Source organism: Lycorma delicatula, chromosome 1, assembly GCF_047948215.1.
Source record: "Lycorma delicatula isolate Av1 chromosome 1, ASM4794821v1, whole genome shotgun sequence".
Classification (NCBI taxonomy): domain Eukaryota; kingdom Metazoa; phylum Arthropoda; class Insecta; order Hemiptera; family Fulgoridae; genus Lycorma; species Lycorma delicatula.
The window spans coordinates 138,383,958-138,396,584 of NC_134455.1; the positions used below are offsets into that span (position 1 = coordinate 138,383,958).

Sequence of the window (12,627 nt, forward strand, 5' to 3'; positions counted from 1 at the left end):
TTCTTCTACCTCCATAATCTTTTCTCTTCCTATTTTCACATTCAGTGAAAATAGGAATCATTACTTTCGTTTTGTTCTTGTTTATTTTCATGCGGTAGTTCTTGCGTAGGACTTCATCCGTGCCGTTCATTGTTTCTTCTAAATCCTTTTTACTCTCAGCTAGAATTACTATATCATCAGCAAATCGTAGCATCTTTATCTTTTCACCTTGTGCTGTTACTCCGGATCTAAATTGTTCATTAACATCGTTAACTACTAGTTCTATGTAAAGATTAAAAAGTAATGGGGATAGGGAACATCCTTGTCGGACTCCCTTTCTTAATACGGCTTCTTTCTTATGTTCTTCAATTATTACTGTTGCTGTTTGGTTCCTGTAAATGTTAGCAATCGTTCTTCTATCTCTGTATTTGAACCCCAATTTTTTTAAAATACTGAACATTTTATTCCAGTCTACGTTATCGAATGCCTTTTCTAAGTCTATAAATGCCATGTACGTTGGTTTGTTTTTTTAATCTTTCTTCTACTATTAATTTGAGGCCTAAAATTGCTTCTCTTGTCCCTAACTGGTCTTTTCCAAACACTTCTTCCACTCTCCTCTCAATTCCTCTGTGCAGAATTCTAGTTAAGATTTTTGATGCATGGCTAGTTAAGCTAATTGTTCTGTATTCTTCACATATACCTGCTCCTGATTTCTTTAGTATCATGACTTTAACACTCTTTTTGAAGTCTGACGGAACTTCCCCTTTTTCATAAATATTATACACCAGTTTGTATAATCTATCAATCGCTTCCTCACCTGCACTGCGCAGTAATTCTACAGGTATTCCGTCTATTCCAGGAGCCTTTCTGCCATTCAAATCTTTTAATGCTCTCTTAAATTCAGATCTCAGTATTGTTTCTCCTCTTTCATCCTCTTCAACTTCCTCATCCTCCTCTATAACACCATTTTCTAATTCATTCCTACGTATAACTCAATATATTCCACCCACCTATCGACTTTGCCTTTCGTATTATATATCGGCGTACATCTTCGTTTAACACATTATTAGATTTTAATTTATGTACCCCAAAATTTTCCTTAACTTTCCTGTATGCTCCGTCTATTTTACCAATGTTCATTTCTCTTTCCACTTCTGAACACTTTTCTTTAATCCACTCTTCTTTCGCCAGTTTGCACTTCCTGTTTATAGCATTTCTTAATTGACTATAGTTCCTTTTACTTTCTTCATCACTAGCATTCTTATATTTTCTACGTTCATCCATCAGCTGCAATATATCCTCTGAAAACCAAGGTTTTCTACCATTTCTTTTTGTTCCGCCTAAGTTCGCTTCTGCTGATTTAAGAATTTCCTTTCTAACATTCTCCCATTCTTCTTTGACATTTTCTACTTTATCTTTTTTACTCAGAACTCTTGCGATGTCCTCCTCAAAAATGTTCTTTACGTCCTCTTCATCAAGGTTCTCTAAATTCCACGGATTCCACTGTCGCCTTTTCTTCAGGTTTTTAAACCGCAATCTACATTTCACTATCATTAAATTATGGCCGCTACCAATATCTGCTCCTGGGTAAGTTTTGCAGTTGACGAGTTGATTTCTAAATCTTTGCTTAACCATGATGTAATCTATCTGATACCTTGCAGTATCGCCTGGCGTTTTCCATGTGTATATTCTTCAATTATTATTTTTACACTACTTTCCTTTACACCAGTATAACATTTATCCAAGAAAATAAAAATTAAACTTTTTCTTGTTTTTTATTGCGACTTAGTAGAGTACGTTGAATTCTCTTTGAGTATGATTTCCGTTAATCCATCAGATAAATGCTTGCCCGATTCCATTTATCTCTCCGTTTCTGATGCGATCTATATAATGTATTAGTATGTCTGTTCAGAATAAAGGATTTATTTGTTTCGATGATAATTGGAAGGTGTATTTTTAAGTAAATTATTGAATAAACTGTTTAACTAGTAAATTTTCAAGCATGGAATATTCCAACATTTATTTTGTTATTTAATTTAACATATCCTAAATGTTGATTTATAGCGATCAAGTTGTTTATGTTATTTTTTTAGACTCCATTTGATTTTAGATAGTGTCTATTTCTTTGAGCGGTTCTTATTTCTCTTCCTATTATCCGGACCGATAAATATCTGACTGGATAAAAAATTAAAATGTTATTTATTATAATAATTGCTTCCGATTACCTTTATAAAATAATACTTGACCCGGCAATGTTTCGCTATTACTAAATTTGAATATATATATATATGTGTGTGTGTGTGTGTGTGTGTGTGTGCGTGTGTGTGTGTGTGTGTGTGTGTGTGTGTGTGTGTGTGTGTAGATTAAATGAACGCAAATGAAAGTTTGATAAAACATTAAAAAACTCAACATTACGGAACATCACAAAATTCCTTTTTTCCCTCTTTCCCTCTTCCAATCTTCACTTCTTCTCCTCTTTCCTTTTTCCCTTCTTATCTTTCCCGCAAAAATAATTCTTTTCACGTAACTAATACATATTCTGAAGATGAGCCAAATCGGACCATAAATACAATTTTTTGAAATATCTCGACCCCCGCGCCACCTAGCGGGTCCAAACTAATTCAGAAACCTTCACGGGCGTGCACGCAACTCACGAAAATTCATCGCAATAGGATGAAAGGTATATGAACGTATACAGGACAAACAAACAAACATTCATTTCACAAGTTGTGAATACGAAAATTTCAATATAATAATGTTTAAAATAATGTGATAGCAATAAGGAAATAATTTTATTAAATTATCACCGATCACGCGTGAAATGTGTAACTCTCAGCCTGCAAATAGAAATGATACCGCTTACGTAGTTCAGTTAGCCTAGCAAGGTCAGTCAGAGCCATATCCTCAGCAAACCTTCAATTATCTGCCGTACTTTCCGATCTTGTCTTTTCCTACAGCTTTTCACAAACTCGTCAAATTTACCAAACCTGGATGTCTTATTACTTACCCCGCGTCGACCTAGTTATTACCTTTACAAGATTTTTCATTTTGAATTTTATCGGTCTGCTTAATTTTCATCATTTTCCTGAGACACTGCTTTTCAAGGGCCTTTCTTCTTCTTCTTTCTTTTACCCATCTCTAGAATCGTTCGATGTACGGTGCCGAGAAGTTCACCTATGTCTCAGTTAAAACTTACCATCTGCGTTAAAATCACCTACAGTAAAAAATAAACTTACAAGTCAATTATATAAAATGTAAAAATAATAATCGATCGAATCATTGTAAACGAGCCGAGTTATCGATTGCGCTTTACAGCTTTAAAGCAGATTAATTAAATAAAAATAATATTATTTACGAAACGGATATGTCGGTCGGTCGTAATTGACTTGCCCAGTCCCAAAAATAATCGTATTGATTAGAAATACCGTAACAACTACTGCAAGAAGAAACACCGCCTACTGATGACTGTCAAAGAAGTGCTTCCACTAAATTTACACGGTTTTGATGTGAAACGTCTTTAAAATCACACCGAAATACCAGAACAGAAATTTGTAGCGTAACGAAAAGGTCTATATCATCCTGCATAAATAACTATTAGTCTCACAGACGTAAATCCGGTGTCATTTTATAACGTACACGGTTAGCTCGCCGATACGACTTTGAGTTTGCGTCACTGGCGACCGGATTGGCGGGGAGAAGCACAGCGCAGATCGACCAAATTTTCATTCAGCGTAGCTCACGACTTAGATGTGATAACGCAGTGATTGGTGTGTTTGTATTTACAGTTTGTCGAAATAAATCGATTTAAGTAATAAAAAACGTATTTTGGACAATTTTTTCGTGTAAAAAATTGAAGTAAAAGTTTAAAAAGTATAAAAATTCAATATGTCAGCCTCAGCCCGCGCAAAAGCCAGACAGAAATATAAATTACGCATATCGTTGGAAAGGGGAGGGTATGGGCCGCGCACAGGTATCCTAACGCCCGGTGCCAGCGAGAGCGTCGCAAAGCCGGTACGGCGCACTCAATGAACGACGCCGACGGCGCGAGCACCTCTACCGCTGCTTATTATGCCTTGTGTCTCTTAATTGTCGTATCACAGACCGATGTCGAACAAAATTATCGTCGAATATTAGTCGAAATACAAATCGGGTACCATGTAGTATCTGTTTTATGCTAAAATTAAATTTTAGTACGCAGTCGATGTCTCGTTTTTATTTCAATCCGATAAACTAAACGCGATTCGCTGACATACAGATCTACCAATTTATCTGTAGAGTTGGCCAAATGAAGGAACTAGTATTTTCCATTGGAGACTTTTCAGTTTTGTTAAAAAAAAAAATACGATGGTGGCTCTCCCATTTAACTCTTCAGATAAGTTGGTCGATCTGTAGCTCGGGGGAACTTCAATATAAGAAATTTGACTTTCCTTATTTCATTATTTCTTAAACAGACCCAAACGAGTAGAAGATTACTGTATTATAATTTTATAACCGAAATAAAGATCATTTCAGTACAGGAAAATATCTACAAATAAAATCAACTGTTAAAATAAAACTTTATACAATAATTTTTAAAAATACTGTCCTTCCCAAAGAGATCACAAAAGACGCAGGTGATAAATTTTGAATCTCCTGCAAGAAATATGTATATACGAGGTGTGTGAGAAAAATAATGAGACTGACTTTTTACTTACCAAAGTTTTCTTTTTTTCAAACAACAATATTATCCCCTTCAAAGTAGTTCCCTTGCGCAGTTATACACCGGCGGAGTCGTTGTTCCCACTCCTGGTAGCAGCGCTGGAAGGCTTCAACTGGTACAGCTTTTAAACTAACTGGTCGGTCACAGTCTTTTGAATGTTCTCCAGAGTTCCAAAATGACGTCCTTTTAAGATATGTTTCGATTTAGGGAAAAGGAAAAATTCACAAGGACTCAAATCAGATGAATAGGGGAGGTTGAGGAGCCGTAGGAATGCGTTTTGAGGTCAAACATTTTCTGATGGAAATGGCCGTGTAACACGGGGCATTGTCATGATGAATCATCCACTTGTCTGCAATGTCTAATCTCACACGAATCATTCTTTTCCTGAGCCATTCAAGGACATCTTTGTAAAACACTTGGTTGACAGTTCGACCTGAAGGAACAAATGCTTTATACACGATACCCTTACTGTAAAAAAAGCAAATCGGCGTGATTTTGATCTTTGATTTTGCTCATTCGACATTTTTTCGGTCGAGGAGATGACGGAGTGTGCCACGCTTCGCTTTGCCGCTTTGTTTCAGGATCGTACACAAATATACAGGATTCATCACCTGTGATCACACGATTGAAGAATTCTTGGTCATTGTCAATCCTCTCAAGAAGATCAACAATTTCAACACATTTCTTCGATTGTCCTTCTGTTCCGTTGTGAGATTTTCGGCACCAATTTCGCACAAACCTTTCGCATGTCCAAATCGTCTGTCAAAATTTGATGTACGATGAAAGTGTTTAAATTTAACTGTTCACTCATCATCCTTATTGTTAAACGATGGTCTGATCTCACAAGAACCCTCAGATTTTGAAGTTGAAGGTCTCCCTGAGCGAGGTCGATCTTCCAGACGTGTTCTCGGCCTTTCAGAAATGATTTGTTCCAACGGAAAACTTGTGGTCTTGATAAGCAATGTTCCCCATACGCCTGTTTCAATTTTTCAAAGGTCATACTCGCAGATTCCCCAAGTTTAACACAAAACTTGATTGCACAACGTTGTTCTAAATTCCGATGCTCCATTTTCGTAACACACAACAAAAACACAACTTCACTAATGGGCGCTGTCAAAAATAATGTGTTGGCTGAATGGAGTTGAAACTCATACTGAGCATGTGGAAGGGATGAACAAACCGGTCTAGCACAGACCGGTAGACTCAGCGTTGCCAGATCGCTTGCAGTGTTACTTATCTCATTACTTTTCTCACATACCTCGTATTTTTTTTTTTTCAAGTATTGGCAGTACTGTTCATTGCATGAAAAACCGGTACGATTAGAAATTAATTTAGCACTGAAACCCGGATAAGTTCAACTACATTGAACTTACCGAATTACGAAGTGAGCTCCACCGAACACTGAAATGCTGAAGGAATGATTTTCAGATTTGGAATCCTTTTATTAGGGAATATTTTTTTTATATTCTTCATGTGTTTCTAGCATATATGAATTTTAAACAAGAATTTATAGCTCGTATTCTTTGCTTGAAAATTAAAATTTATTTTTTTTTTTTAATTATTAGCCAGTAATTTTCTTCAATTTAGTAACCCAGCGCAAAAAAAAAAACTAAATTAATTTTAAATTCGTTTTTCACCTCAAAAATTTGAAATTATTTTTTAAAAATCATGATATATATTTTTAACATAACACAATGCTATTAAACTATCGCCTGTTTAATTTTTAATTTTAATAGTCATTTTTATGCCTATATATTTTCCAATTTGGAAATTTTTTTTTCCGTATAAAATTATAAAACCCTTAAATTTATAATTTCGGGTAATTTTCTGGCCTTTTCGGTCCATTTTGTTTTTAATAGAAGTCAAATTTTTTAAACTCTTTTTCGTGTTTGGTTGATATTACTTACATAGATTTTCACAGAATTAAATTCTGTACAATTCGTGTTAAAAAATGTTATTTATTTACCAGCAATTTAACGAAGTTAAAGTCAAACCTAAAGAATTGTGCACAAGTTTTTTTTTTTACAGTAAATTTCTGAGAAATTACCAAAGATACAGAGTTGTGGGACCTATTTTATTCAATTTTTCAGGTTAAAATTTATGCGAAACCATCAAATTAACCTCTTAATTTAATTTCCAAAAATTTCAGTACGGTTCCATTTTATTCTTGGAGCGAAATACTTCCCCGACTGTAACTCGAAAATAAAGCGTTCAGTTCCATGTTTATACGACTTTTCTGTTTATTTATATCTGTAGAACACGTTATAATTTTTCTGTTAAATAAAGCGGCTAAAACTTTTTAATAATAATGTACTGAGAAATAATTTACGATGTAGAAGAGTAATAAAAGAACTTGTCTCGTAGATTTACGTTTAAAAACGAAGTAAAATCTGAAAGAGTAAGATATTTCACGCGTTTATACTGAGAAACAAACCCACCGAGTTGGTCTAGTGGTGAACGCATCTTCGCAAATCAGTTGATTTGAAAGTCGAGAGTTCCAGCGTTCAAGTGCTAGTAAAGGCAGTCATTTTTATTCGGATTTGAATACTAGATCGTGGATACCGGTGCACTTTGGTGGTTGGGTTTCAATTAACCACACGTCTCAGAAATCGTCGAACTGAGGCTGTACAAGACTACACTTACACTCATACATATGAAGTAATACCTGACTGTAATTTCCGGAAGCTAAACAGGAAAAAAGGAAAAGGAAGGATAGTGAAAAGCAGACTAGAATAATGAATGACGTCAGGAGCAGATAGAAAATTACTGTTCAGTCTATTAACACCGGAATTTTGGTTACCGTCGGTTACCCCTAAATAAGAAAGACAGCAGCTGCCGTGTTAGAACTGAATATTTTATGAAAAGTTTTTCCACACCGGTTGTTTTAGCCAAATAGAAAAATTTCCCGGTAAGATTTCATAAATATCGAAAAATTCGCTTCACTCGGTTGGTTGTAAGGGAAAATTTATAATCACCATAATGAAGAAATATTTGACCCGCATTATTTAATAATTGTTAAAGTTTTTATTTTTATTTATTTATTTATTTTTTTTTATTTATTTTTTTTTTTTTTGTTTCAGGCGTAGCCATAATTATTTTATTAGCTGGTGTAACATATTCTCAAGGTTTACAACGCTGTTCAGAATACGATATACCTAATGGGATTACTAAATTTCCAGATGCGAAGAACAATAAAAATTATTTCACTTGTGAAAACGGCTCTTTAATTTCTAAACAGTGCAAGAACGGTTACATTTTCGATTCGGAAAAACATGATTGTATCGTTTCAGAATTTATTTTTACATTAAAAGCGACATCGTCGATACCGATAGAATCGCATGCTTCTACTGCTGAAGGTACAGAAATGACAACCGTTTCTCCTTTCGCTTGTCCTGGAAGCGAAGAAAAGAATTATCCTCATGAAAAAGATTGTCATAAATTCTACCATTGCGAAAATCATGTATCGTTACTCGTTACTTGTCCCAAATTCTTTTTATTCGATACATCAACATCTAAATGTGTATTATTTTGGTTGGCAATGTGTTACGTCAAAACGACAACTTTACCTCCTGTTACTACAACAACACCAGTTCCACCTACTTGCCCGCCGGATCAGACAATCGATTATCCGTATCCTAACAGTTGCCAAAGATACTACCACTGCGAGAACGGGATTAGGGAAGTAAGAAAATGCGGCTTTTTATATCTTTTCGACCGGACCGAATTAAAATGTCGTATTTTTTTTATTGTAAATTGTTCAGTAGATTTAAAATCGAATACTTATACCGGTAATGAAATAAAATATAATCCTATCGATAGTAATAGAAATAAAGAAATTAATTCATTTTTATTACGAAACGAAAAAAGATACGTCGAGGATAGATCGATATCAGATATAGGGAAAGAAGAATGCGGACCGAATGATAATTTTAAGAGACCGTACCCAGGAGTATGTAATAAATTTTACGAATGTGATTTTGGAAAAATAAATGTCTACAGATGTTTTTTTATATTTAACTTTGATCCGGTTGATTTAAAATGTAAATGGTTCTGGAAAGTTAACTGTAAAGCTGTGCCGATAACGACAAAAGAGCCAACTGTTTCTGCATCGACAGCAGTTGTAACAACTACTACTACCACCGCAGGATACAGTTTAACCGGTGAATCTACTACCTCTCAAAGCACGATTTTATCGAGTACGCTGGCTTCAACCGCGACAGGAATTACAACACCGTCAACTGCTAGTTCTACTGAAATTAGTTCTACTGAAACAACAGAAGCTATTCGAGAATACGATAAAGAAATCGATAACCTCGTTAAACAACCGCGATCAAATTTCTATGAAGAACGGTTAACGATAGAAGTTGATGAGAACATCGATACGTATGTATGCCCGCCGCAAGGTATGCGCGATGACGTATTTCCGTCGAATTGCCATCTCTATTATCATTGTGTTGAAGGGATATTATCGGTTAAAAAATGTTCATATCTTCATAATTTCGATCCGCTTCTTTTAAAATGCAGGTGGTCATTTCTTGTGGATTGTACAGCAAGACAGACGACTACTTCGACTGTAACACCCAGTACTTACGTAACGGTTTATATACCTTCGACCACACCTTCTACTACGGAGGTAACTACTACACGTCACTCGACCAAACATACAACAAAAAGTTCGACCAAACGAACTCATAAAACCAAAAAGAAGACATTTTTGTAATGAAATTTAATTTAAAAAATCGTAATAGAAAATAATTATATCGTATTTTTCTTGCTGTATTATTTTCTATTGTTAAGAAATTAATGTACAGTGTAAAATTATATAAAATGTAAAAACTTTCTTTAAAAATCTGCTTTACTATTTTATCCATAATCCTAACCTGAACGTTTCCTTCAGTGTGAATTGCTTTAGAATAAATGAGAAGCTAGAAATAAGAACTCTTACCCCTCTTTTCTCTGGCTACGTGGCCGTTGTCGATTTCCTTATATGACGTAACCAATTTCTTAATCCTGCTACTCGCGTTACTCGATTAAAAACATTAGCTATATGAGAATATAGGCTACGTATTATTAATATTCGATCTGTTACACGTAATGAAAAATTAATTTTTAAATAACAACTGAATCGCAAAATATTATTTATTCTGTACTCTATTATAAAGGTATTTCATGTTATCCTACTGTACTAAACGGCATTTATACGTATGTCTATGAGTGCGTCCACCTTAGCTTAGCATCGGAATTGACCGATCACTAGCGGAAAATCCCGATTCGTTAGTACATGTCTCGTAGTGGACATGTGTAAACTTTTTATATTATTATATATCGATTATACCGTATATATATATACACGGTATATATGTATGTATATATATATATATATATATATATATATATATATATATATATATATATATATATACGAAATATATATATCGAAGTTTTGGTTAAATTTAGTACATTTTAACCAGATCCGAATTTTCGGACGAAAATCGCAAATATCTCAAAAACGGTCGGTCATAATGCTCTCAAAAAATTTTTCGACCTCCCTCGATCATATGCATCCCCTTCCAATGGTACCCGTTGAATGATAATATTTTCAAGTGCCCCCCGGGCGCCGTTCGGAAATTGGGGAGGGGGTCGATGGGGGTCACCGTAATATCTCGGCAACCGCTCGTCGGATTTTCACGATTCAAACGGCGTATGTATCAGTAGGTCGAGCTCAAACTGTTTACCTATCGAGTATACTCTTGCTTGACCGGAACTTGGTTATCCAGAAATTAAATCGTTTAGCCCTATGTTTTGATTACACTCACCCACCGTAAAACGTACAGATACGATTTTTCGCTAAATACGCTCAAACCTGTGCGCTAGCGCAACTGTAAAGTATAAACTTATGAAAACTGAAAAGTAACAATTACAAAAATACATAAAAAACCTTTTTAAAAACCACTCTTAGATTAAACGCACTAGAATTATTTTTTACATTTCAGTGCGTTTAATTTAAGAGTAGTGTTTTAAATTTTTTTTTAATATTTTTTATTTATTTATGCGATTGTTTTTCTTCATAAAATAATGAACTATAACCAAAAAGTAGGCACCGAATTGTACCGATCACTAGCGGAAAATCCCGATTCGTTAGTATCAATTTCTAGAGTTAAATTTCTAATTTAACTTTCGTTATATCAGTTTTCATCATTCAAAAAAAAAATATTTTTACACAAGAGGTAATAATTTTGGATACCTAATAATCCCATTCCGAGACGCCGCCCGCCAGGGCAACCTGCCCGGAGGACCTAGCTGACGGCACGCTCTGTAGATAGTAATAATAACATAACTATAAAATAAATCATAATTTAGTAGGCGTAAATTAAAATAATCTGAAAACTGATTTTAAAATTGTAAAATTGTTACAAGTATCTTTTTGTTTTTCATTTAGTATTATTGTAAATTCATTGAAGGCGTAACATTTTTTCTGTAAAATAAAATTTTTTAAACGTACTTTGTGATGAGTTTGAAGAGACTGAATTTGTCTTTTATAGAATTAAATATTATTTCAATTTGGTGACTTTGGTATACGCTGACTTTCAATAAAAAAATTATTCAGCGCTCTAAATGTATAATTTAAAGACCGCTTATTTAATCCTGTTGCCTAAAATAATTTCAAAAGTATAAGTTTAAATTATTTTTTCTAAGGTAAATTTTAATTAAATTAAGTTAATCAAAATCAGTGTAATAATTATTTTTTTTATTTAGGGTGATTTCAAAACAATATTTAATTACACATTTGAGTATAACCCCCTATAGGATCAAATTTCATGGAGAAATTGCATTTCCTGGAATCGAATGCTAGCTTGGACTTCAAAGAAGTATTGGAGTACGAACGGTTGCCGTACAGTAATACAGACAAGAAATAATGTAATACAAGTAAAGTTATGAAATTCCATCATTATCACCCACAAATATAAAGTCTATAATGATGGAATGAATGAATTTTTGAAAATGCGAAATAGAATTTTTCAGTTGAACTTTTGAATGATAGTTCATTTCTATAATCTATACTAATCCATTCTAGCAGTAAATTAACTATTAATTTTTTTTTTAGATAGTAAAATTACAAGGATGGATGAAGAAATTTCAAAAGCAGATCGACTTATATACAAGGAGAGTTATCGTGCAACAGTGAAGTTTGTTAATAAAAATATAATGAAATTCTTGAAAATCTACTTGAAAATTCTTGAACAAAAGGGAAAGAATAGACCTTTGAAATATAATGTTACAGGAGGGCTTTGACAAAAAATAGTATCAACTTTGAAATGAAGTTCTTTTTTATGAAAGAGCATGCATCAACAGCTACGGTCATTAGCCAGTGGAACTTGGTAGCGTACGAAGAGTTGCCATGCCTGACCAACATTCGAATCTAGGACCACTGTACGAGACGTTTACTACTCAGCCACGAAGGTCGGCAAAAATAAGTCTTAAGAGAATAGAAGATATGAGAAGTTTATAGATAAATCTTATAAAAAGACAAACTTGAAGTCTTGACAACCATCGATGTCTTATAAAAGACATCGATGGGCACTGTATTAGGGTTTCTAAATTTAGTTAATTTGGTGATAGAGGGACGTGTAGAAAGGAAAATCTATAGCGAGACAAGGTTTTAAAGCATATAAAATAAATAACTGAGAATGTAAAATCTAATACCTATGTTAACGTTGAAAGATCAGTGTAGAACAGAATGAAAAGGAGAATAGTATCAAACTAATTAACAGGTTTATTTTAATAATTAAAAAAAAAAAACATTTCTCCGATTCAGTCATGATTATCAAATTTCTTAAATAAATAAGTCGTTTATTCTGATCAGTACATTATATAGACCGCATCAGGAACGGCTAGATAGACTCCTCCAAGGATAAAAAAGGAATGATGCCCAGATTTTGCCTATTCCA

At 34.0% G+C, this 12,627-nt stretch overlaps 1 protein-coding gene across 1 annotated transcript in view; it reads left to right on the forward strand.

Annotated features, from left to right (window-relative positions):
- The window catches only part of LOC142323014 (uncharacterized), a 38,773-nt gene extending 29,246 nt beyond the window's left edge, over nucleotides 1-9,527 (forward strand). The window contains exon 2 of the mRNA XM_075362117.1: nucleotides 7,759-9,527. Within this exon, the coding sequence (XP_075218232.1) occupies nucleotides 7,759-9,398 (1,640 nt within the window). The 3' untranslated portion in view covers nucleotides 9,399-9,527. The remainder of the gene's footprint in view (nucleotides 1-7,758) is intronic.
- The last annotated feature ends 3,100 nt before the right edge of the window (nucleotides 9,528-12,627 follow it).